The sequence below is a fragment of the Triturus cristatus genome, chromosome 1_2 (assembly GCF_964204655.1).
Source record: "Triturus cristatus chromosome 1_2, aTriCri1.1, whole genome shotgun sequence".
NCBI classification, from domain to species: domain Eukaryota; kingdom Metazoa; phylum Chordata; class Amphibia; order Caudata; family Salamandridae; genus Triturus; species Triturus cristatus.
The window spans coordinates 1,110,457,477-1,110,483,332 of record NC_140580.1 but is presented as its reverse complement, the minus strand read 5'-3'; the positions used below and the strand labels follow the sequence as shown (position 1 = coordinate 1,110,483,332).

The window sequence follows — 25,856 nt, the reverse complement described above, 5'->3', positions numbered from 1 at the left end:
CGAAACATGCTTCTGAATGGAAAACAATAAAGAACACCAGACTAACATTACCCGATGCCTGCACCACGTTTCATCGGGGAAGGAGCGATATTGCACATGAATGGAGCCAAAAATAAAATCTTAGGGATGCGAAGGACTTCAGCAGAGCCACCAGCCCCTCTTCTTCAAAGAAAGTAAGGAGCTTCAGCACCATCCTTTTTTTTTGCAGAGTTTTATATAGCGCAAACTTGACCCGAATCCAATCAGGTATCAAAGCGCTTTACATAGCACCAGTTACGTTACATGAGGACACACATTCATGCTTTGTTAGGCACGGGGAGATTAAGTGATTTGCCCAGAATCACAGGATGTTCAGCGTCATTATCGAGACTTGAACCCAGTTCCCCAGGTCCGAGGTCGAGCGCCCTAGCCGTCAGGCCAACTCCTCTCCCCATCCTTCATGCAAAGCTCTCTCTCAGACACCTCTAGTCCACACCATGGATAAAGGAGTAAAAAAACTAGAAAAAAAGATATCTTTCGTCACATTGGACACTCGGTGGAGCTCATCGCAGTGATGGACTAGACCAGTGGTCGAAGTGGGGAAAAAAAAGTAGGGGAACTGTGGGCGGAGACTCAGGGGGCGGGACTAACCCAAGGTTTGAATTAGTGGGCGGAGTCTGAGGTGTGGCTAGAAATAGCAAAACATACCAATTTTTGAACGTTTGGCATTTCACTGACCAGTTACAGCTTATAACGTTATTTAATTCAAAGAATCAATAAACATGTTTATTTGAGGTTTAATATACAAGTTGTTTATATTTAATTCATTTACAATGTGGGACATGTTTCCAATCACAGAATATTCCAAATACGCTTATAAGTGGAATCATAAGCCATTTGTCTCCGAGCCATGCAGTTTCTTTCATCTGTACTTCTCCTCCCTTTTTCTAACCATTTCTGAACATAAAATTCAGGATTAAATTCTATGACAGGTGGCCCCACGATATTTATGAACATTGTAGAAGACAGACGATTGATTGATATTCTGTTCCGCAGATGTGTGAGCACATCATTCATTACACTAAAGCCCCGTTCACATTCAGCAGTTGAGGTACAAAAGGTGTTTATAATGTGCATTAATGGTTTCAGGCTTTCAGAGATGCAATTTTTATTTTGTTTGTACTCTCTGAAACCAAGGATGTACTGCCTGGTCTCAAATACATGCAACCTGCTACAAAGGTTTTGTAATTCTCCCTCACCGTATAAGATGTCTACTGGATCTGGCCAATAAACTGGTTGTAGGAGTTTCATTCTATGTACTAACTCTTTGTATTCGATTTCATCATTGTTTGTGGTTGTGCATCTAGAAACATTTGATGCATTAGACATTGTCATCCTTTTTCGCAGGTTATTTGCTAAGCTCCTAAAGAACTGTGCCCTATTGATGCTAACACAGCCTTTGTTCTGTTGCAGTCCTACACCAGCAAACTGCATCCGTTCAGCAGAATCTAATGCAGTTGTAGCAAACAAAGGGCCCAGGTGCATCAGCCATTGATTCAAACACTAAAATCTGCATCTGTATTGAACGATCGGCCTCATATATGGTCATATCACGCCGCTGCAGCCTTCTGGATAGGCCACCCAATTCTGTGAGAGCATCATATAAAATGCCCATATTTTCAACAAACACCAGGGAGGTTAATAAACGGTTTAAACCAGCATATTTCCTCTGCTCAATGTCTCTCCTCGTTGAGTCTTCGGAAGATTCCATGAAATGTTTAATAAGTCCTTTGTAGTTATTCCAAACAGCTCTCACAGATATTTCACTTGAGGACACCCAACGTACATCTAGCACCTTTCCAATTGCCAGAAGTCTTACTTCTACCTCCAGAGCACATACCCCAAGCTCTCTCTGATTTTTCGGAGAGGTCTATTGGGGCCTTCTAAAGTCTATCATGGGTGCTCCCTCAGGAGTACTCTGATGGACAAGGCATGAAGGCTGAACCAGGTTCCCTAGTTCCAAATTTGGTAGCTCTGGCCATAATGCCACATCCTATCCCCACCGAACACCCTTCTGCCCCACTGAGTGAAACTCGCACTGTCTTCACCTACAACCCAATTCTGCCCCATTATAAGCACCTGGATGTGACTCATTTCAAATTATGCAGTGCCTGAAAAAAAGTAACAACATTCTGGGAAAAGCAGATACTCCTAGGGAATGCAGGATTATGTAAAGCATGCAAAATATAAGCAGGAACGACATGTTACCTTAACGCTTTTACTCTCGTTCAGAAATCAATGAGTATTTTTTGTCTCAAACATTGAGGACATGAATATAGGGCTCCTCCTGTACACATGTGTTAAGCAGGGCTCAGAGACAAAGGAACTCTTCAAGAGAATCTGATCTGACTCACGGAAACCCACAAGGGCTCCTTCTTATGCACAAATTGTGCACTCTTGATTGTCAGCGCCAGGATGCCTGTTAGGTGAGAGTGCGCTTTACAAGTGAGATAAATAAATAAATAATTCTTATTCATGTCAGCCAGCTAGCTGCTCAAACATAGTATAGCACATATGTATTAAAGTGTCCTGCAAAGAAGAATGAGTGCGAGTAAGTAAATGTGGGTGTGAATGATTGAGTGCCTGAATGTAACTGAGCATGAGTGAAAGAGTGTATGTCGATGAAAGTGAGAGAAAGTGAGTGAGAAGGAGTCACGTAGAGTAAGTGAAACTGTAAGTTAGAATGAGGTAATCAGAGTGGGAAAAAGTGGTGAGACTGAGTGAGTGAGAATGTGATACCGAATGTTAAAGAGTGAGTGCAAGTGAGCAATTTTGAGTAAAAGGGAAAGTGAATGAGAATGAATAATGGGGGTAGTGAGCCTGAGTGAGATAACATGTGAGCAAGCAGAACAAAACACAGGCCTTGGCAAAGTGGAGGTAAATATTTACTTATGGGAGGAACATATTGTGCGTCTTGAAAAAAAATGTGGTCAACTCCTGGGGATGTTGTCTTGGCACAGTAATGGCTTTGGAGAGAATTTGTGTAACAATGGGGTGTTGAACATAAAATGCAGTATTTGACCCTATAGTTTTTTTTTCAAAATTATCTTGGGAGTAGCAACACCCAGACTGCAAATCCTCCGGGCCCTCATTTATCTCTTCTTAGTCTTACAAGGCCCAGTAAATCGCACTCTTTTCCAAATCTCTTTCTAAATATTATCACTCTCAAAAACTGTTTTTTCTATGTAATTTTCCTTTGATGGGAAGAGGAGGTTTCTGAGGTGGTAGTATCAGGCAAGTGACACTACTTGGGCTCCCTCTGTTCGAGCCTTCATGGAGGATCCCTCTTCATTGCTACCTCCACCTGACCCCAGACTCCGCAACGCACTCCCTTACAGGCTTGATTATCCACTACTCCTCTCCAGTGCACCTTATCTCACAGCTGACCTTGGGCCCCGGCCCCATATCAGGCACCATCGGGCTCCACTTTCATTTTTCCCCGTAAAAACATTAGTAAAATCACCTTCAAACTTAAAACATTGAATTTAGCAGTAAATATAATTAACACATACTTTAAAGTATGTTCCACAGTAGCCCTTATGACCCGACTGCTAATTAAATAAACAAAAACAGAAAGGCCATGACAAGGCCGGCTTTAGCGCTGATGCGAAAGTCTTTTTTGGCGCCACACCAATAATCACTGCCATACGCCACAAGTGCTCCTCATCTCCCCATAGCCCCTCCCCCTCATGACCTCCTCCTCGGATTCCCTCACTGCCACCCTCCACCAGTGCCCCTCATTTCGCTGTAGCCCCTCCCCCTCATGACCTTCTCCTCAGAATCCCTCACTACCATCCTCCAGAAGTGCCCCTCATCTCTCCCTAGCTCCCCCCCCCCCCATGACCTCTTCCTCGGATTTCCTCACTGCCACCCTCCAACAGTGCCCCTCATCGCTCCATAGCCACTCCCACTACCTCCTCCTCGGATTCCCTCACTGCCACCCTCCAACAGTGCCCCTCATCTTTATGTAGCCCCTCTCTCATATGCATTTCATTTGTTGTGTAGCGCTACTCATATCAGTGTAGTGTGTGTCAGTACTTTACACCACGCACACATTATACAGAGACAACGAATCATACAAGTATGTAAATCAGCCTACAGGGAATGTCACATAAGCCAATGAGGATTACAAGGTGTATGAATCACACGTCATCCATACTGGTGGGCAGTTATTTTCAGAGGGTTTGGTCTGGAGAAGCACAAACTCAGGATTTAAAGAGTACTCCAGTGGTTAGGGGTTGGCTTTACTGATAAAAATGTATATCTGCCCAAAGATACTCATTTTAGCAACATTAGAATAATGAAAGACTGGGGAAGTTCTAACTATATCACAAAACAAAAAACGCGAAGTTCTAACTATATCATTCAGGTTTGCATGCAGCTCTTTGATGACAGTTCATTGGTCACTGTCCTATGTTAGGATTGTAACTTCTGAACTGCAAGTAACACAAGGATCTCTGTGACAAAGGCAGTAACCCACTGAGCTACCCACATAAAATACAGTTCATCTGCACTTAACTTCTAACAGAGAAATGATTGCTCTCCAGCAGGATCATTAATACCCAGCGTTATCTGGGCATTTTTTTATTGTCCTATTGTTGTCCTGCATCAGCCATGATAATGATAAAAACGGATTAAATGAAGCACACACAAAGTACATGTCCTGCTGCGCCCGTGCAGAATTTAAAAAGAAAAACAAATAGTGACACATTCTCCTACCTACTCCATTAGTCAATCTTAGTGTCGCAGCCTGAAGTGATAAGCAGCTGCAGGGGTTGGGAACGGTGAATCGAAATAAACAAACTTCTTTTCTCCTGCGCTGCATAGAAAAAGAATATCCACGCAGCAGGACAGTAGGCAAAGGTTACCGCGGCCAAAGAAAGGATGTGTCGCCTTTCGCCATGCCCCTGTGGAAGATGAAGGGGTGAAAAAATAAACAAAGCCTCGTTAACATGTAAATGGTCTTTTAAAGACCTGTGAAGTACTCAGGTACGGCTGCGATAATCTCGGAATCTGTCTCTGTGTGCGCGCCCGGGCTTTGAAGCACTTCGAGCCCCATGGCGTTTCGCGCCTGCCTTCAAGCCTGACTAGAACCGGGCCTGAATTATGGCAGTCCCGGGACGCTTTTTTTAAATCAAGAAGTAGGGGAACGGACTAGCATAATTTTTAAAAGTAGGGGCACACCGTGCCCTTCCGTTCCCCCCCACTTCTAACACTGGACTAGACACACCGTGACTGCTACAATACAATGTCATGGATACAGGGCTACCTACAAAACAAGTTGGGCCTTCAAAGGTTGCATGGCCAAGAAGCCCAGATATGCTTGACTTTTGGAACAGGAAACATCAAACTTGCACTAAGAAAGGGTTGCTATGCATGCATGCATAGTGCCATTGATGGGGTTGCTGAGCATGTGCACGTAGTGCCATTGATGAGGTTGCTGAGCATACATAAGCGGAGCCATTGAAGGGGTTGCTGAGCACGCACACGTAGTGCCATTGAAGGGGTAGCTGAACATGCATGCGCTGAGCCATTGAAGGGGTTGCTTGGTATACACACACAGTGCCATTGAAGGGGTTGCTGAGCATGCACACGTAGTGCCATTGAAGGGGTAGCTGAACATGCATGCGCTGAGCCATTGAATGGGTAGCTGAACATGCATGTGCTGAGCCATTGAAGGGGTAGCTGAGCATGCACACATAGTGCCGTTGAAGGGGTTGCTGGGTATACACACGCAGTGCCATTGAAGGGGTTGCTGAGCATGCACACGTAGTGCCATTGAAGGGGTTGCTGGGTATACACACGCAGTGCCATTAAAGGGGTTGCTGAGCATGCAAACGTAGTGCCATTGAAGGGGTTGCTGAACATGCATGCCCTGAGCCATTGAAGGGGTTGCTGGGTATACACACGCAGTCATCAGAAAAACAATAGAGAGAGTGAGGGTAATGAGGAACCCGAACCCCCGGTCTGAATACGAGTATATAACAAAGGAGGGAGAAAGATTCAGTCGAAAGAGATTCAATCGAAAAGAAGTGGAAGAGATAGAGAAAGGAATAATTCAGAGCAAAAGAATTCCCTATTTGGAAAAAGACCCATCACTCACCAACCTGGTTGGTGACATGCTTCATCATCTGGGTCCCACCCTGACCGCCGAATGCCGTCAGGGTGTGCTTCGACGCCTGGAATTCCAGCGGAGCGGGTTTTCGTGTATATGGGTGAGTGAAAACGTGAGTGAGGAAAAATAAAAGTGATATTTAAAAGTGTCAGCGGTGATCTTCCTAATAATTTAATATGAAGTCACTTGGCACAATTAAAAACTGTGAATTGATATCGTAACTGGTATTAATGGCCAGTGATATCAGTGTTGGTATGTGTGTGTGGGCAACATGTTTCAACCTTTCTAGTAATTCTTAGGTTTTCGTCAGGACCAGGAATTTATTTGAGGAACGGGGGGTCTGTACTCGCTAAGGTGCACCCACACCCTGAACCTCTATGTACTCCACCTTTATTAGAGAGTAGTTTGTTGTGCCTTCAAGCCGTTCTTGAAGGATGATTCGGATGTTGAAAAGGCTAAATATAAAGCCTCATGGTTCCCGTGGGGAGCGTGGGCTCTAAACCGTTGGTTCTCTCACCGGTACGCCCGTTTACACACCTACTTCGGGGTCCCACAGTTACCGAAGGGGTTGCTGAGCATGCATGCATGCATGCATTGTGCCATTGACGGGGTTGCTGAGCATGCACACGTAAGTGCCGTTGAAGGGGTTGCTGGGTATACACACGCAGTGCCATTGAAGGGGTTGCTGAGCACGCACACGTAGTGCCATTGAAGGGGTTGCTGAGCATGCATGCATGCATTGTGCCATTGACGGGGTTGCTGAGCATGCACACGTAGTGCCGTTGAAGGGGTTGCTCAACATGCATGCCCTGAGCCATTGAAGGGGTTGCTGGGTATACACACGCAGTGCCATTGAAGGGGTTGCTGAGCATGCACACGTAGTGCCATTGAAGGGGTTGCTGAGCCACCAAGCGCAGTAGATTTCTACTAATAAAAGGAATATTCAGATCATTTTTAAGTTATCTGAAGGTCTTGGAATTCAAGACAAAGTCCACAGGGAGCAAGTGAGGACAATGACAAAATCTTCGTTTTTGGTAGTTTACTTCAGTATCATCTGGACCGAGTTACTAAATATGCAGGGATTTAGGACACACCACTTTTACTCATTTTCTAGATGTGTGGCAGTGCCTCCCTAGATTAATTTCTGCATTCTACTCAATAATTTAAAAATAGGATCTTGACTCTAGCGGGTCTCAGATAGGTACTCTGAAGGTGGGTGTGATGGGTGGAAGAACATCGAAGCATCTGTGACTAGGCAGGTTTTGGAGAGGCCGCTGAAGTGACAGTCTATACAAGATATTCTTGAAAGGAAGCTTTACACCACACATCTGAAGAATACGTCCTCAAGATCTTCACGCAGGGAAGGACTTCAAGCGGGAATGGATATTTTCTGCACAGACCTCTGCCTGTATGTCGGGCTCTCAGTGTCAACACTCCTGTTTTGAAGAGAGGTTCCACATCACAGTGTCATGTCTGTGCCACCATTAGTTTGGTGCACCAAAAAAGCCTCCTTTGGATTAGCCAAGGACTTTGTAATCTGTGTAGAACTGTGAATTCGCTAAATTGATTTTGTTAGCTATTCTAGTTCCTTTTCTGGCTCCAAATGCAGCTTGAAGAGAAGACTGCTGAACATTGTAGTGTTTGGTTGTGTGCAATCTACTGCATATTAATAATGAAACTTATAAAGCGCATAGCTACCTCAACAGACGTGTCCCAGGGCTAGTAGGTCAAAACTCCAGAGAAAGGTCACAGAAGGCCTAAGGAAGAGCACAGGTTTTTGGTTCTTTCGGAACATACGTTCTGTCTTGATTGCTGCAGATAGTTAACTCCGAACATGTCACCTTCCATGAAGATGGTGATCCAGTTCAGGACTGAGCCTCGAACAGTTATACGGGTATGCCCAGACATGGGTCCCGAGCACACTGGGTCACTGGAACCAAGCTTTACCTGGCTGATGAGCCCTAACTAGGGCAAAACCAGTCCTAGTTTTCTTACGTTCTGGTTCAGGAGGGCCTGCCCTGTCAGTTCAGGCGAGGCTTTTCCCGTTGGACCAGGGTAGAGACTGATTTGCCTATGGCTGGGTCCAAACTGAGGTGGCATGGTGTGTAAAATCACAATGGACTGGGATGCGGCCCGAGTAATTACCAGTGACTGAGATTAATTCAAACATGCCATCCATCACTTTTTCGTATACTTACGAATAGTAATAGTGCTCTGCCCACCCAGTACGTTGCACTTGCCGTATGCCATCTATCACTCTTGCTGTGGCTATTGCTATGTGGCAGAGTGTCCAGGAACTGGACTCTGACACCTGTAAAGGTTTGACCCCTCCACCAAAAATCCGAACATCAAAGTCTACGAGCAAGAGCCTTGCGCACTGCGTCATATCAGAGAACAGCTCTCAAGCTTGCAGAAATATTGACCTGAATGTGCTGCTACCTGGGGATGAGGCTTCGGTGTTTGGGTTCTGCCACCAGCACTATTACCGGTGTAATAGGTAATATGCAATGCAGTCCTGAGGCATGCGCGAGGCAGCAGGACCGTCCCTTTAAATGGGATTCACGCGGAAGGCTGCCCAAACCCCTCTTAATCAGGGACATGGTACCCTGCTTTTGCCTCTTATTATTTCGTGAATACTCAGAAGGCACTTAAGCAGCACATGTCCCTACGCATGCCCGGCTGCTGCTTTTCCACATTAACAGTGACAGCTTTAATGCTGCAGCTGATTCTATTGTAACTCTGCAAACTGCACTCCTACAGCAAGTTTGGCTTCCATTTCCTGAACCGCGACCATTCCACGCAGGGAAAAACCATGATTAGTAGTCAATGTCTTTTAATAACGAAAATCGAGCAGTTTGTGCAGAAAAAGGTCCATTCATTAAACTACAGAGTGGGTTCAAAAATAGGAAATTTCTTTGTAAAAAGTGTCTGGAGGCAGCTACTAATCCGATGGTCCGAAGACCCTTCTAACAAATAGCTACCAGGAAGTACAATCGCACACCTTTTGAGTAAGGCACACACTTGTGCATAATAAGGTTAAATGAAAATACACACTTGTGCATAATAAGGCTACATGAAGACTCACACTTGTGCATAACGTTACATGAAGACTCACACTTGTGCATACATAACGTTACATGAAGACTCACACTTGTGCATAATAAGGCTACACGAAGGCCCACACTTGTGCATAACTAGGTTACATGAAGAAACGCACTTGTGCATAATAAGGTTATATTAAGGCATACACTTGTGCATAACAAGGTTACATGAAGACACGAACTTGTGCATAATGTTACATGAAGACTCACACTTGTGCATAATAAGGCTAAATGAAGGCCCACACTTGTGCATAACAAGGTTACATGAAGACACACACTTGTGCATAATAAGGTTATATTAAGGCACACACTTGTGCATAATAAGGTAAACAAAAATACACACTTGTGCATAATAAGGCTACATGAAGACTCACACTTGTGCATAACGTTACATGAAGATTCACACTTGTGCATAATAAGGCTAAATGAAGGCCCGCACTTGTGCATAACAAGGTTACATGAAGACACGCACTTGTGCATAATAAGGTTATATTAAGGCACACACTTGTGCTTAACAAGGTTACATGAAGACACGCACTTGTGCATAATGTTACATGAAGACACACACTTGTGCATAATAAGGCTACATGAAGGCCCACACTTGTGCATAACTAGGTTACATGAAGACACGGACTTGTGCATAATAAGGCTACATGAAGGCCCACACTTGTGCATAACAAGGTTACATGAAGACACGCACTTGTGCATAATAAGGTTATATTAAGGCACACACTTGTGCATAATAAGGGTAAACGAAAATACACACTTGTGCATAATAAGGCTACATGAAGACTCGCACTTGTGCATAACGTTACATGAAGACTCACACTTGTGCATAATAAGGCTAAATGAAGGCCCACACTTGTGCATAACAAGGTTACATGAAGACACGCACTTGTGCATAATAAGTTTATATTAAGGCACACACTTTTGCATAACAAGGTTACATGAAGACACACACTTGTGCATAATGTTACATGAAGACTCACACTTGTGCATAATAAGGCTAAATGAAGGCCCACACTTGTGCATAACAAGGTTACACGAAGACACGCACTCATAATAAGGTTATATTAAGGCACACACTCGTGCATAATAAGGTTATATTAAGGCACACACTTGAGTATAATAAGGTTATGCGAAGGCACACACGTGAGTATAATTAGGTTAGGTGAAGAAACAGCTATGCATAATAAGGTTACATTAAGGATAGCCACAGTCTGCGGATATGTGAGGATAAGTCATTAGAGCAGCAGGGCTGCATGTCGAAGACATAGATTGAGGAATAATTATTTAATGCAATTTGCAACTTAATATATATATTATTTGTTTTTGGCAGAGGGCGATTAGGTGATTTGCCCAAAATCACAGGACATTAATCCAAAGCCGGGATTCGAACCTGGTTCATCTTATTCCAATGTCAACAGCCCTAGCTACCCAGCTACATCACCAACTCTTTGGCATCTCAGACAATCCCTTTCCTGGCGATTAGAGTTAAACATGAATGTCTGCAAAATAGCCAGCCTTTGATTGACCTCATGTTAGGAGAATACAGAGGGGGCACGACCATGACTCGAATTAACCCGTGGCTGAAGGTGTCCATGAGCTACACAATCCACAAAGATGAGGCTGAAAACAGTGCCCTATTGACCTACTGTGGACCAGTCCAGAAGGCATCCGATAAAGTAGGGATGAGATGCAAATGAGTATATAGAAACTTGCAAAAACTTTTTGTTTGCTTTTGACCTTACCATTACCCCTCTCCCAGTGTCCACCAAGCCTAGCAGTCAGAAAGCCATGCATAGCAGGCCAGGACCCCAATGATCCTGGTGGGATATTCAGACAAATGTCTTTCAGACTCTGGTGACAGGATATTGGAGCCATGATTCATGTCTAAGATGAAACCAAGTCTCCAAGGATTCCTAGAGGTGGCAAAGGAGGGGCTTCTCCCTTCGTCAAATCAGCAACGTTCTCTTTTCTTCCGCTTTCCCTACTTCTTCTGAGGAGCACTAGGTTCTGCAGGATTTGTAGGGGATTCCGTCTAGCTTGTCATACGTAGGTTTTTCTGCACTTTATCCTTACCCCTGAAGAAGGAGTCACATTTTCTACGGAGTAGGATGTAATCCCAGCTCCGGATCAGATCACAATGGCAGAGAAACTCTCCCAGACTTCTGTTCTCTGAAATCCACAACGGGGAAGGCTTCCCTAGCAGGAGAAAGTTCTGCCTCGTCGGTTACTAAACCAGGCCCGCTCTACAACAAAGGGGTTCCAGAAAGAGACAGCGATGACATCCCACAGGGGGGCAGTTAATGCACGAGGGAATGCAAGCTGAATGTTGGAAGGTAATAAGTTATTCACACCTTTGTAATAGACGCAAAACGCTTTAAAAGATATCAGAGAGCATGTAGTAGAATTAATGTAAGGATGAAGTGCACTGTCAGGCGCTCAGTTGTTGAGAAAGAGAGCGTCATAGTTGTTGAGAAAGAGAGCGCCATAGTGTAGAACTTCAAACTGTGAATATTCTAAGAAGGTGAGAGATCTCAACAGGGAAGGATTGATGAGAGACAAGATTCTTGAGGAACGTGCTTGTGTCGATTTGTGGCTTGGGAGGTGGCAGTGACTTGGGAAAGGTATTTAGGTGCAGAGCGTTACAAGTCAAGACCTTGCAGCCGTTTTTACTGGTAGACGATGGAGTAATGGTCCATGGTTGGGTGGTGGTTTTGTCATCTAGTGGCAGAGCTTGGGAGGGTTTGATGTTCTTCAATTTGGACGAGTTAATGCCTTTACTGTGGTCCATTCTGGGCGTATTAAGGCCTGCTTTTTGATCCTATCGATGGCTTTCAGTAGGAGATGTTCTATGTGTAATTTTCAAGGTAAATAACTGTTTTCTGATCTAGGCTTTTAGGTCCAGATTGCATAAACCTCTAAAAATTTGGGCCGACGTGCAACCATCAAGTCGAAGTTATTAATTTAATGCTAGTATCGTTCTTTTAGAAAGCTGCTTCTACTGCCTGACACGGTCATCCTTCATTTGGGAACACTCACACTTACAACTAATTACATAGGTGAATGGACTTGGCTGGACCAGTATTGAAAGAGTTCGTTTCTGATGTGCCATTTATTACTATATGATGCTGCAGTGCCAGTCAGCCAGGTGATGCGACAGGGCCTGGCCAGTGTGACTGTAACCGTCAGCTACCATCAGAGCAAGGTGCTAGCCTTTTAAACTCAGGACATGTGCCTCAGGTCCAGTTCCACGCCTCAGACCAAGATCTAATTAAGCTGTCTTTGTGATAGCTAGTAATGTAAAACTCATCAGAGTTGGAATTGTAAAAAAAACTTTCACATTGCACCTGTCAGAAAGTAAAAACAATGCTTCCTATAGCATCTGTCCCTTTCACATTGTAAAGTCCCCTTCTGCTTTATTTCTCACCGGGTTACCTATACAAAGCCCCTTTCGACTGTATTTGACGTAGGCTCTGCATTGTCTCCGTCTCCATCAGCTATGAGCTACAGACCTACTTCATAAGCTTGCTAACAACTGCTGCTGATGGAAACACCTGTAAAGATGATCAGCAAAGGAGGGGAGTCTATGCCCCACTCTCAATCTGCATTTTAATTATATTTTGTGATTACATGCATTCAGAACAACTAAAGCAGTCTCTAACCAGACCTAAAAATAGTTCATGAGCCATATCTGTATTACTGTTCAGCAATGTCATCTTGAGGCTGTAGTTATAACTTCAACTATCTTGGCCTTTGGCCTCCTGGTTGATCATGTCTTACCTGGACCCTTCTGTGTCATGGTGTCATTATGGGACCATCGTAGACAATTCGTACATTCTTTTCCTACACACATGTTCACTTCGAGCTCCATAAAGGGATGTTGTGAAACGACTTTGCCCAAGAACTGATCATTACCCTTTGCTTTCCTGAGGTGCAAAGTAATTGAAATGTATTTCTATCCGATGCTAAATTATTTATTATTGCAGCACGCCACGCGTTTGAAAGGCTGAATATTCAAACACCGGGGCTGCGGATGTGGGGCCTGTACTTTCAAAGGGTTTCTTGTAAATTTGCTTAGCTTCCAGAGTGAACTGAAGTGTGAAGCTCTCTCCATCCACAGGGCTGGATTGTGCTTGCTTTGTAGTTTGCCAAGCTCGTGAAATCTACTAATTTATGTTTGGGTAACTAGAGCCCAGGAGCCATTTCTTCTTCTGTGGTTTGTAAATTCATAAGTTAATGAAGACAGTTTAGCATCCACAGAGGGCGCCGAGATGCTCTTTGTTGCTGGCTCGGCATTTTCAAGAATTACAATGATTTCATTGCTATCAGTTCTAATTGAATCTATGTTGTACTTCACTAGAAACGTAGCCTTTGTCCACCTGACCAGAAAGACCAGCCCTCTGAGCTGGGATGCAACAATAATTGAATAAATAATTTTACAAAATGGTAATACTAGATTAAAATTTGGCGAGTCAGAAAAACAGAGAACAATTCAGTTTTTGGTGAAGATTTTGAAGACAGATTTACATTACACTAAAAGCGGGAATAGACGTGGCTGACACAGAATTGGCCACGTTGCGTGGCAGAGCTGTGTTTGCGCAGCGTCTGCGATACTTATTGTTGGGCCAGATGGAACAATTGGCAAAGTGAAAAGAAGCCGGTGGCCGATACTTCCTCCATTAATACTCACTAGGCAGATTACTACTGCGAATCCTTGTGACTAGTGGCAAATACAGGATAGATGGCTTCCAAGAACAGCAGACTTCCATGTCACCATTTGCAAAGTGATGGAATTGGAACTCGGTCCAGGGGTTGCAATTGCAACAGGAAAGTCAGAAGGGGCATGCTGCAGTCTACGGGACAGCTGCAGGACCTCTGATGCCCGCAGCTATGATTCGCAAAGTCACACTCAAAGCTTTCAACTGTGGTTGAGAAGTTTTATAGAGGAAATTTGGTTGTGGTTTAGTTGTGTTGGTAAGGCTCCTTCGTCTGTCATCCGAAACGTTTAAAAAAGTCCTGCCTTTTGTTCCTAGCTCATTCCAGAAACTAGTGATTATTCTTACATGGCTAGATGAAGCCAACACATATTATCTAGACCTTTCCAAAAAGTTAATCAAATATTTCAACGGCGGCAGCCAGGTTGGTTTCTCCTTCCTTGCTTAGAGACCATATCTTGCTTGCTCTCTTCTCTCCTCACTGGCTCCCAAATGAATACTGTATTGTCTTCAAGGGCATAGTTATCATGCATAAAATAATTGCTGGCCCAGACCTTTCCTGCTTGGCCAACAAATTCCGTCTTTATACCCATGCTCATTCCTTACGTTCCAATAGAACCTTCCTGGTCGTGGTCCGAACTTCTACCTCGGGTCAGAAGGCTTTTTTGCTTGCGGTGCCATTTCATGGAACTCTGACGATTGTTAGTAAGGATCACAGACAAGTTGGTAGATTCAAGGAGCAACTAAAGGCATGTCTATTCAGAGAAGCTCTTCCTCACCCTTAGGCCCTCCGGTCCCTTCGTCCGCAGCGTCCCTCTGAGCATTTGCACTTAGCATCATAAAACTTCGATAAGTGCACTTTACAAATACTACACACATAAATATAGAACAGAGGCTCTAACTTGGCTGCGTCTTAACTCAATGTCAAGGGTAGTCCACCAGTTTGGACCATAATATGTATGAATAAACAAAGGTTGATAACCTGAAGAAGACCATGAAGCGTCTCTAACACTGGCGCATCAGATTATATGGGCCCCCTTCTCCGGCATATACAAAGAGAAATGAGGCAACAAAATGATCTATTGGTCACAGAGATCTGATCTTCACATTGTAGTGGGTCTTATTAGCCAAGTTATTCTACTGCAATGCATTCTGAGCAAACATTGCAGTTATTCAATAAAATCAAGTCCAGTTCATCCAAAGCATTTATTCGCCATAATAATATGGAAGCTACTACCAGCAGTAACTGATGCCCAGGTTGAAGGGGCAATACCATCTAACAGTAGAAGAACTAGGCAAATTCAGATCAGGGCCAAGGGCACTGAACAAAGGTCAATGATCTCAGCGTCTTGCAGGGAAAGCGATGTGTCACCAGTCCTGTGCAGTCCTCTATCGAGCAGGACTATGCTTTAGATGTGCAACTTTAAACACTTCTCGCTTGCAACAAGAGCTCCTATAGTTTGCAGCTCTCTGTGCCAACATCAATAGGTTTTCAGAAGGGATGTCCTTCTGCAAAAGGTTTAGGTCTTGGGCAACTAAGACAGCCAGTGAACAGCACACTATTAGACTAACTGCACCTAGTCTCTCTCTGATGAATACTTCTCTAACTCTACCTTCTGAACCAATTTATAAAACGTACAATCATAACAGGGCATAGGGCTGCACTCCTGCCACACCATTGCTATGTCACTCCCCCAAGAAACATCACATCTGGCCAGATGAATACCACAGGCTTTTCACTATTCCGCCATCGTTGTTCATGCGATCTCCCCTGCAGTGCAACTCGGTTCCAGCTATTAAGAGTTGGCGAATGGTCCTGTAACTCTGTCTGTGGCTGATTCTGTCTGAAAACCAAACACAGTTATGACGTTCATCACAAAGAGACCAAAAATGTGACCATATTGAAGCCAAGTGTGGGTCAAGGACAGATTTATATCATGGCTATCCGCGAGTGCCTATGTAGTAGCCATGGATAATCTTAGTTAGTCCACAACCATAGAAACAGAGCATTTGGCAACCAGAAGGGCCAACTGAATGACTTCAAAGAATACAAACTAATTTGCCAGGAATTCACATTTTGACACTGAATATTGGGTATGTAGGGGGGGGGGGGGTCAGACTAATTCTAATAAATGGATGGAGGTGGTGCTTTGTTGATATTATGGAGGAAGACATTTTGTGATTTAACATATGGATTGATAAAACAGGGTAACACAGTGGTTTGTGTGTTTGTACTTGTATAGCGCACAGCTACCCCATTTCAGGTTTCCCGGCGCTGTATTCATAGCGCTAGGGACCCCTTCCTGGCTTTCCCTGTGAAATGTCCACTCCTGGACATCCCCAGGGTGAAGCCAGGCATCCCAGCGCTGATGGGGCCGTTGTGGAGATTAAGCAAGCTATTGCCCAGAGTTGCAGCGTCAGACCCATGATTAGAATAGGCACCGAGGCGAGAAATCAGGTCCGAGGAATTATGAGCCCAAGGCCCGCCAAGACCCGCCGAGGCGGGAATTGAACCCTGGTCCTGAGCCAGACCTCTGCATCAGGGTCTGCCGCTCTAACCATTGAGCCACACTTCTGTGTAGCTGGTTTATCACTTTACCTAGAGTTGTACCTTATGGTCAATGTGCTTTATATATAAGAGTCCTTATTTTCTTAAGGGCTGTGGATTTACCCTTCAAACTCTATTACTCCATCCATCTTTGCATGCATAGTCCCATGTAGAGGACGCACTCTTCAGGCCCATGGAGTGCTCCCACCCACCTTACAGAGAACCCCTGTCCCCATTCCAATATGGACCAGAGGTCCTAGTAGGGCACATGCAGAAGAATACCTTTGTATGACTTCTGAGGCATCAAAAGACTTTGGACCAGAGCATGGGTGAGATACCAGACCAGACTCAGAGACTCTTACTTAGCACTGATGTCAAGAGTGTAAGGTTATCAGATGATTGCATGCCATAAGGAAAACCGTGCTCAAGTCCTCAGATTTCATTGAACAATTATGTGTACTGGTTTAGTACTGGTTCCCTTTGACAAATCAAGTAGACCAAAACGGTTTGTTGCCAGAAAAATATGCAAACTTCTTCAGGTATGGTTTTGAGCTACCCACTGGTGGTGTTGGACAATGTTCCCATTGTGTGTAATTAAAAACTGCACGTGGAGTACTAGCTCTGTGTAAGTATTGATGTTATCGTAAAGCTGAGGCAGGGTATATGATGCTTTTGGGGACACAGTCATCTGGTGCTCTTACAAAAGAAGTGGTTATCTAGGTCCGGGCTTCAGCAGTCTGCACAGTACCCTACTGCATGTGAGGGGCCTCCTTCTGCAACAAGGACACTTCTGCCATTATAATTATAATGGTCCTGTGGTGTACAATAAGAAAGGCAACCATCCTATGCTGATGGAAATGTAACCTAATGCGCATAATGGCCATTTACTTCATGAATTCCTTACCGTTGTCAGTGCGTGCATTAAAGTACTAAGAACCTTGCTTAAAGCAACCAATTGAAAATGCAGAGGGTATAATCATTCTTGGCTGCTTCTGAGAACCCCAAAGACTAAATGGAAGCCCCCAGCAATGTGTTTCTTGGTAATCGATCTGTCCTCATGATGTGACACACTCTTTCTTCAACTATTGAGATCTCCCATCTTCGACCTCCACCAAGCGACCCAGGTGCCCAATATCTTCAGTTACTTTGACAACTGAGGTGTAATGCTCTTCACGTGCAAGGAAATTGAATGGACACAAAAAGCGTGCTGTAAGCAACTTAAAATCTATAAACATGGCTAAACAAGCTCTCCTCCCATTCTCCAATAACTACCTCTACTCCTGGCTAGAGATCCCGAAAGTCCCACTGCTTATTATTAGCGCATACTCTGTTCTGCATTTCTTCTGCTCAGTTTTAATTTTGTCTGGAGCATGAAAGTTCAGCGTCTGCATTTCCATTATCCTACTTCCGTATTATCCAATATTTTATGTGTCCACTCATATGTACAGCACTTCTGGTCAAAGTGTTTGCTAACTTCATAACTACAAATTCAAAACAAAACTTTCTGTAAACTGAAAGGTAACGGTAAGATTTTTATCTCATTCATTTTATTATAACATGATCATATATATGCCTCGTACACCAAATATACTGTAGGACGGCATACCAACATCCACTACTTACCATAACAAGCACTGGCAAATTTAATAGGTCTTGCCATTTGACTTTCCCAATGTTTTTTAATGATGCTGTTCATCATTGGTAAGAATGGAAAAACAATTATTGCGGATTTAGAAGAGCATGGGCAAAAGAAAAGTAAAAAATGGCCCAGCACGATGATGTATATACATGCACGCATCACCATGCATGCACATATATGTAACATTATACTATGCCAGTCTCAGCGTAATTAAATATAAGCAAATGCATCATGACACATGCATGTGCATACATTATATGATGCAGTAGCCATATTGCCTTTTTATAAAAATTTCCCATTTTAAGATATGGGAGATGCCAATCTTGAAGTATAAATAAAAAGTCTACAGTGATGACAATGAGGGGGAAGGCAGTAGAAAAAAAAATGTAAAAATCAAAGCGTGATTGGAAGTGATGTGGAAAGCAACACTGAAAAGACAGAGGTGGAGAGGGGATGTGAAAGGGGAAGCATCACACAGGGGAGAGAGAAACAAAACACCTGCACGTCCCCATGAAATGCTGGGAAAGGAAAATGTAGTTCCCTGATGTGAGCTGTTGAAGGGAACAACTTGGTAATCTAACCAGAAAGAATGGTAAAAAGGCTGTGGCACAGGAGAGAGTCAAACACAAGGAGAAGAAAACACTGAATAAGAAGAAAGCAAAATAGATTGACAAGAAAGCCAACCTATGAGCTGGCCCAAAGCTCACTGTGAGTATGATGTATTGCAGACAATAGGTCTTCGGCAGCACACAGCTGAAGCTGTCCCTGGGGCAGACCTAAACAGGGTGTAATTTGCTAGTTTGTGTTAAATGACCAATGCAATGCAGTTTCCTTATGCGTTAGAGTTAATTAGCGTGCTTTGCTTTCTGTATTTTATTAGCTCATTAACAACTCTGATATCCTGGTAAGCTGTACTTAGTACTTCCACAAGGTATTGTGAATAAATGTGACTGAAAGACAGCACCAACATCACTACCATGCAACACCAGGGGGCTTTATAGGGTTTTGCAAGAGGTCTGGAGGAGCATGCACACAAAAAACAGAAAGAAAAGAAACCAGGAGATGAAAAGTCTACTAAGCGTGAGGAGCCAAAATATACAGATAAGAAAATGCACCACTGTGATATCGAATACAACAAAACTACTCTACTGAGGCCCAACACGCTCAATAAATGGTATATTGTCTAATACTTTTAAGTGAACACTAGTGTTCCAGGTTTCATTAAAGAAGGGAGGGGGTGATGGAGAAAGTTGAGGTGGACATGATATACCTGGGGCTTATTCACCATGCTGATGTCAGCAATTCACGTGCGACAGACACACCATCACACATCCATGCTAATGCCCCACTAAACCTAATGAACACATATTTCCAGAGTTCGCTGCGTCCACCACTTTCAGATTTCCTCTTCTGAGACTTGCTATTGGCAGCTCGGACAGATCCGCTTAATGCCAGTGTCTGGAACACAGAATAGCCATCTTAGCAGCGACCTCTACTGGCACCAACCTCCATAGTCAACCAGGTAACGCAACCCGAAGTGAGGTCCACTTTCAAAATTTGTTGCGACTCAGACACTCAAGGGTGGAACATCAACACAATTGGTTATCAGTCTGGGTGTTTGCTAATGGGAATATTTCATTCATATTCAATGTATTAAAAAAGAGAGAGAGATTTATTATTACCTCTGTGCATCACCCGTCGCGAGTGCATGTGTTCGACGGCGCTGCATAACTGCACAAAATATTTCCAGATTGTCCTTTCAGGTATTAACCGCTTCTGCTTCTTAAAATACTGGGGAGGGAAAGAGAGACAAGATCAGTGAGCTCAGCAGCCGACCATCTCACTGAGTCGCTTGTATCACTCACCCGCGCTTTGCGCCCATCTTAATGAGCGCTGACAGAACTGTTGGTTTTTTAATACCATTTAACTCCTTCCTGCAGATTCCCCTAATTAACCAACACTATAAAGATATGCCTAACTGGATTTGACATTTTTGAATGGACACCAATTCTAGTTTGCATGAATGTTCCTAATTACCTTGTGAAACATATTTAATGCCTAAAAACAACAAATGTTTTGAAGATTTTGCCTAGAGCAACGCAAGGACTGTAAACAGCACCAGTTCACGGTAACACGCTCTATGATAGATGGGTTGCACATTGAAGACACTGAGGGGTATGCAAGGATCACGCGCCGCTCTATGTTTAGAATAAATAAAGAGTGTAATTTTAAGTATTTGTTTTAATAACATTTCAACCACTTCAACGGATACAATGTTTACTGCACAGTGTTCACATTAAAGTAATGAGCCCGCCCCTCTCCTAGATTTAATATCAAATCGTTGGATATGCAAATCGTCAAAAGGTGATTTAGCTTAAATTAAAAGCAAACGCCGCTTTAAATTGTCTGCACAACTCGAGTGTGAGCAATGAGTGCTACGTACATGTAGCTGTCACAACTGTTGTGCAAAAAAGGCGATCATTGAACTGATCGCAGCTTTACATGTAGTGAAAATAGCGCCATGTGTTTCATTTTGATCCTTAAAGAGAATGGGATAAACTAATACAGGCACAAATTAAGTAAAACATATTAGTACATGTCTGCAACTAAGTTGTGCATTCTCCAGTTTTCGCTCCCAACATGGGCTTCCATGCATTTCCTGACAGATAATATTTTAAAATACTATTTCTCGTTCTATTAAAATCATGCACAGTGACGCGGCGCACCAAAGGCAGGTGACGCCCAGCCACTCAGCCCCCAGGAAAGTGAATTTGACACCCTGCAAATCCTCCACTTTTCAACAAAACACAGAACACCACCTCTCAGCGCTGCAGATTTATACAGACAAAATGCTATTAATGTCAGAATATGAGCGCAATTCTCATTAAGGAATTTAAGAGAGGCTGCAGCGGCCCGCGTGCAGCAATCCCCTAAATGTCACGTCTGATCAGTTCCGGATGACATTTAGCAGGAAGTCTAAATTCTCAGGCGAGTTCCTTAGCAGCAGTCTGCAGCGCCGCCTTAGAATCCCTCATACATAATGGAGCAGGCTGACAGAGAGAGTCATGTTTTTAGCACGCTCGCACCTTCAGAGGGCTGCGACTGCACCTCCTATTGTCTGCTGGATGAAGAATTTATTCACCCTGCACTGTGTCTTAATAGAGACAAAGATCCTCTCTCGTGACAATTATTCGTGTGATGTGTTTCTTACACCTACAGGGGGCCAGGGATTTAACAGGTCAGCCCTCCGAGTGGCGATGATGAATCTGCAGTTATTTGTGCAGGCTCTAAAGTAAGGAAGAGAATGTGACCTTGGGCCTGCGACCTTGAAAAGAGAAGATCAGGATGGAGAAGCCACCCACATGGCACATAAAAGGGCAGTCTTTGTGGGATTCTGGCCTGTGGTGTAAACACAGCATGTTGTACGTGCAAACTTAGGGATGTGATGTCCAGGACACCAAGTTAAATGTAAATGTAAATGTGGGTGTACTTGTAAAGCGCACTGTAACTCCATGGAGTATCCTGGCGCTGAAGACCGCTGGGGAACCCGTCCTGGTTTTCCCTGTGAGATGGTCCCTTTCTGGGTATCTCCAAGGTGAAGCCAGGCATCCCCGGCGTCTGTGGGGGGCCATTGTAGAGATGAGGCAAGCTTAATGCCCAGAGTTGCCGAGTGTGTTCCTGGTTAGAGTAGGTACCGCGGCGAGAATTATCGAGTCCGTTTTGACCCTGGTCCACGACCCTGCCGCGTCGGGAATTGAACCCTGGTCCCTGGCCGATTCTCTGCTTACGGGTCGGCCGCCTCTAACCAGTGAGCCACACCTCAGCTTCTATTTAAAAAAAACAACAAGGCAAAGCTCTCATCATTTGACTAGACACGTGGCTTTTAAAACATATTATTTCTATTCCCTTTAAAGTGTGTGGTCCACCCATGCCAAGCATCGGAGTCAGATTTTCAGGATCTCCACTGATAGGTAAAGTTGTTCCATTTAAATCATTTCAAGCCATGTTATTTGATGATCCTGAGAATAAAAAATGATCCGCACCCGAGTGACCTACGCTAACCCAAAACCTACAATTCTCCCAGCAGGGACAGCAGACAGTACAGTTTCATCAGCCACAGGCTTCAAAAGGAAGATCTTCCATGCCAGCAGACAGGGCAATGAGATCGCTTTTCTCATAAAGGGTTCACATTACACTGGTGTCGCCATTGGTAGGTAGATGTGTATACCTGCCACAATGCATTATTTTTCTGTGATCCAAAGATCTACCTAAAAGTTGAATGATGAAAAAGAATGAATGGATAACAGCTGGAGGGCGGTTCGAGGGGATACACTGAATTCACGCTTGCAGTCACTAACCTACCTGCAACATTTAGGTAGCTTCCACTAATTTCTGCAGCAAGGTAAAGTGCTGTGTGTTACATCGTATTAGGCACTGGTGAATGGAAAATATCCAAGTATTCTATACATTTTCTGGGCTAATTCTAGGATAGAAGGTAGCAGCCACACGCAGGCGCTCATCAGACCCAGAATGGACTCTTCCAGTATGGTCTTTCCGGGTCTGCACAAGAGGCTTCTGGAATGAACATTTATTTATAGGTTACGTCTCTTTGATACCCATCAGTCGGAGTGCAATTTACAGCAGCAGCCTGCCGCACTGTAAGCCATATGACCGAACACACAAATAACTCGGTAAACAGAGGATGCACCTACGGTCAGCTGTAGTAACACACATGGTCCATTGTTTCATGAGGATAACAGTGGGAGGACACACATTCTTAGAGCAAGACCCACGATGATGCAATGTCCTCTCAGTGATCCAGATAGTAAAAGAAAATATCTCACACCCTATTGGATGCTGGCCAAAGACACCACTTCGAGATCCTTCAGTTAGTACTTTACAAACAATGCAAACAGAAAATCAAATCATATTTCAAATGCTCCCGCACTGCAGTGAGTACGTCTGGGCATGCAGAAACACTCTCAAAGATCTCACCCACATATCGGTACAGCCAAGGAACTAGAAAGGAGGCCATTGGTACCGACATATTAATACACATCCCCAATAGGTGCAGTATCAATAAAGAACACTTTATATTTACATTTCAACGATGGACATCTATAAAATTCAAATGGTTCTCTGATTGACAACTTCTGAAGAGCTACCGGTCAACAGAAGTAGGCACTGGTGCTGGTAACAAAGATCTGAAGTATACAAAAGGTGGTGGATAGAAATATCATGACAAACCAGAGCAGTAGTACAGAAATAATACAATACAGTTCAATTAAGGTATGGTGGTTCATTGTAACCCTAAAACATAGGGCCCGACCATTTCCCCTACATCCCCCTATGCTTTTGGGGATAACCTCATGCCTCAAAAACCACACACTCCTGCTGAGCGCACCAGTCCACTCCACGCCTCCACTGTGAAAGAGACAGGGGAGTAGGCGATAACCACCTCGCGGCTATGTCTCGTTTTGCTATCAGGGGGGCCGTGCCTAGAAATGCTCTTTCGGCCCTTGTACCACCAGTAACCTTAAACACTGCAAGGAGAATCATTAAGGGGGGAGAGAGGAACCTCCCATCCCAGAACATCAGAGAGGTCTTGGGTCACCCCAGTCCAATAATAACGTGAAAGAAATCAGCTGGCCCAATTCCCCAACAGGGACAGGTGGAGTCAAGGTGCAGGCCCGCTCGGTATAGACAAGTGGGGGAAAGATATGTAGAATATAGATAATAGGTATGTAACAAATTTAGTCTCGAGGAGATGGTTCACGAGGCACCATCAGGGCATCCCGCCCGTCCTCCTCCTCCTCCAAAGGGCCCACCCAGCTCTCCCAGCAGGTTTTAAGATGGTCCAGAGACCTGGAGGAATTAATGACGAGGGTACGGTAAATCTGGGAGATGGCCCCACTACCCATTAGAAGTTTGGCTTCCAAGGGGCTAAACTCAGGGAGGGGGTCCACTTCCGGGACCGGGCGTGGAGGGAATGTTGGAGTTAGAGATATTGATAAAATTGGGTACGAGGCAAGTGTAAACGTCTGCTGCAGGTCCTGGAAAGAACGCATGTGAGTTCCTAACCACACAACCCCCTATCGCGGGATACCTATAAGATCCCATGCTGGAAATCCATGGAGTGTTGCCACCTCCCTTAACCAAGTACCATGCCAAAGGGGAGTTTGAGTAGTCAAGCCTCCCATTGTACATGCCAGAGTGCTGCTCTTCATGCAAGAAATACCCCTTTGGTTACCAACGGCATAGAGCTCAGAACTGGGTAGCCATAGAGCATTGCTTGCAGACTGGGAAAGTCTAATGAGAAGAGTTATAGATGATAGGCAGGGTCGGACCATCCCCTGTTGAACCAGTCTTGGATGACAAGAAGATGAGAGCACAAGTAGTAAAGAGAGATTTGGACATACCCAGACCTCCATCAAAAGGGTCTCGCTGAGAATGTGAGAGGGCTAAATGGGGTCGAGAGCCCTACCATAAGATAGCCTTCATGATCCCATCCAACTTGCGAAACCACTTCCGTGGCAGCTGAAGTGTTAAATGTTGGAAAATATATCAAAATCGTGGTAGGATCATCATTTTATATAATGTGAAGCATTCCATAACATTAAGAGGAAGGTTCTGCCATCTTATCAGGTCTCCCTGTACCCTCCGGAGTAGAGGCTGAATGTCAAGAGCTCAAGTGAGTTCCGGGTGTAGAGCGACCAAAACGCCCAAGTATTTAAAACTAAGTCAGCGGAGCGGGATAGTTGTCTGCCAGTCAAAGCAATCCTTAGAGGACTCCAAGGTGACCAGCACAAATTTGTAGGGGTTCATCCTCAGACCTGAGGCCCTTTCAGAGTTCTCAAGTAATTGGAGAGACGGAGGGCTGCTTTATGCCAGGTTAGCAAGGTATTGGAGAACATCGTCCACGTACAAATCAATGCGGTCCTCGTGGCCAGTACTCCAGGTCCTTCCGCTATATTGGGGATCTGTACAGATAAGTTGGGCCAGTGGCTCCATAGCTAAAGCTAAGAGAAGGGGGGGACAGAGGGCAGCCGTCCCTTGTCCCCTCCTCTATAGAAAGGGATAAGAGGATGCTGTTAACCCGTACTCGTGGGTTTAGAATAAAGAACATGAACCATATACCGAAAGCGCGGATCAAAGCTCGTCCGGGCCAACACCAGTTGAAGGTAGCCCCAGTCCACTGTGTCGAACCCAGTCAATAAGCAGTACGGCTAGGTCTTGAGGCAGTCTGCGACGGTGGGCCAGAACCACGTGGAGGTGGCAAAGACAGTGCCGTGTACTCCTGGAGGGCATAAAGTCATATTGATGCGGTTATATCTACTTGGGCAAAACTTGTTTACCAATACCATGGCGTCGACCTTGGTCTCACAACCAAGCAATGATATATGGCGGTAATTAGTGCAAGATGTAGAGGGGGGCTGCATTTCTGGTATCCCCACTATGGCGGCGGAGTCAAGTTCTCCTAGGAAAGATCCGACCTGGCAGACCTCTTTATATAATGAGGTAAGGGAGGAAGATTTCCTGAAACATGGCATAGTATTCCATTGAAAAGCCATCTGGTCCTGGAGTTTTCCCAGAAGCCAGGCCAGACAGTGCATCCCCGAGTTCCTCTGCAGTAAAGGGTTCGTCCAATGGGCAAGAGTCAAAGGAAGAGAGGCCAAGAAGAGGGATCTGGTCA

The 25,856-nt window shown here is 44.4% G+C and overlaps 1 protein-coding gene across 6 annotated transcripts in view; it reads right to left on the bottom strand.

Annotated features, from left to right (window-relative positions):
- Positions 1 to 25,856, bottom strand: part of NEK6 (NIMA related kinase 6) — a 516,220-nt gene that overhangs the window by 98,932 nt on the left and 391,432 nt on the right. For all 6 annotated transcript variants that reach the window (XM_085613747.1, XM_085613749.1, XM_085613748.1 and 3 more), the window contains one exon: positions 19,846 to 19,954. In XM_085613747.1, the coding sequence (XP_085469873.1) occupies positions 19,846 to 19,954 (109 nt within the window). The remainder of the gene's footprint in view (positions 1 to 19,845; positions 19,955 to 25,856) is intronic.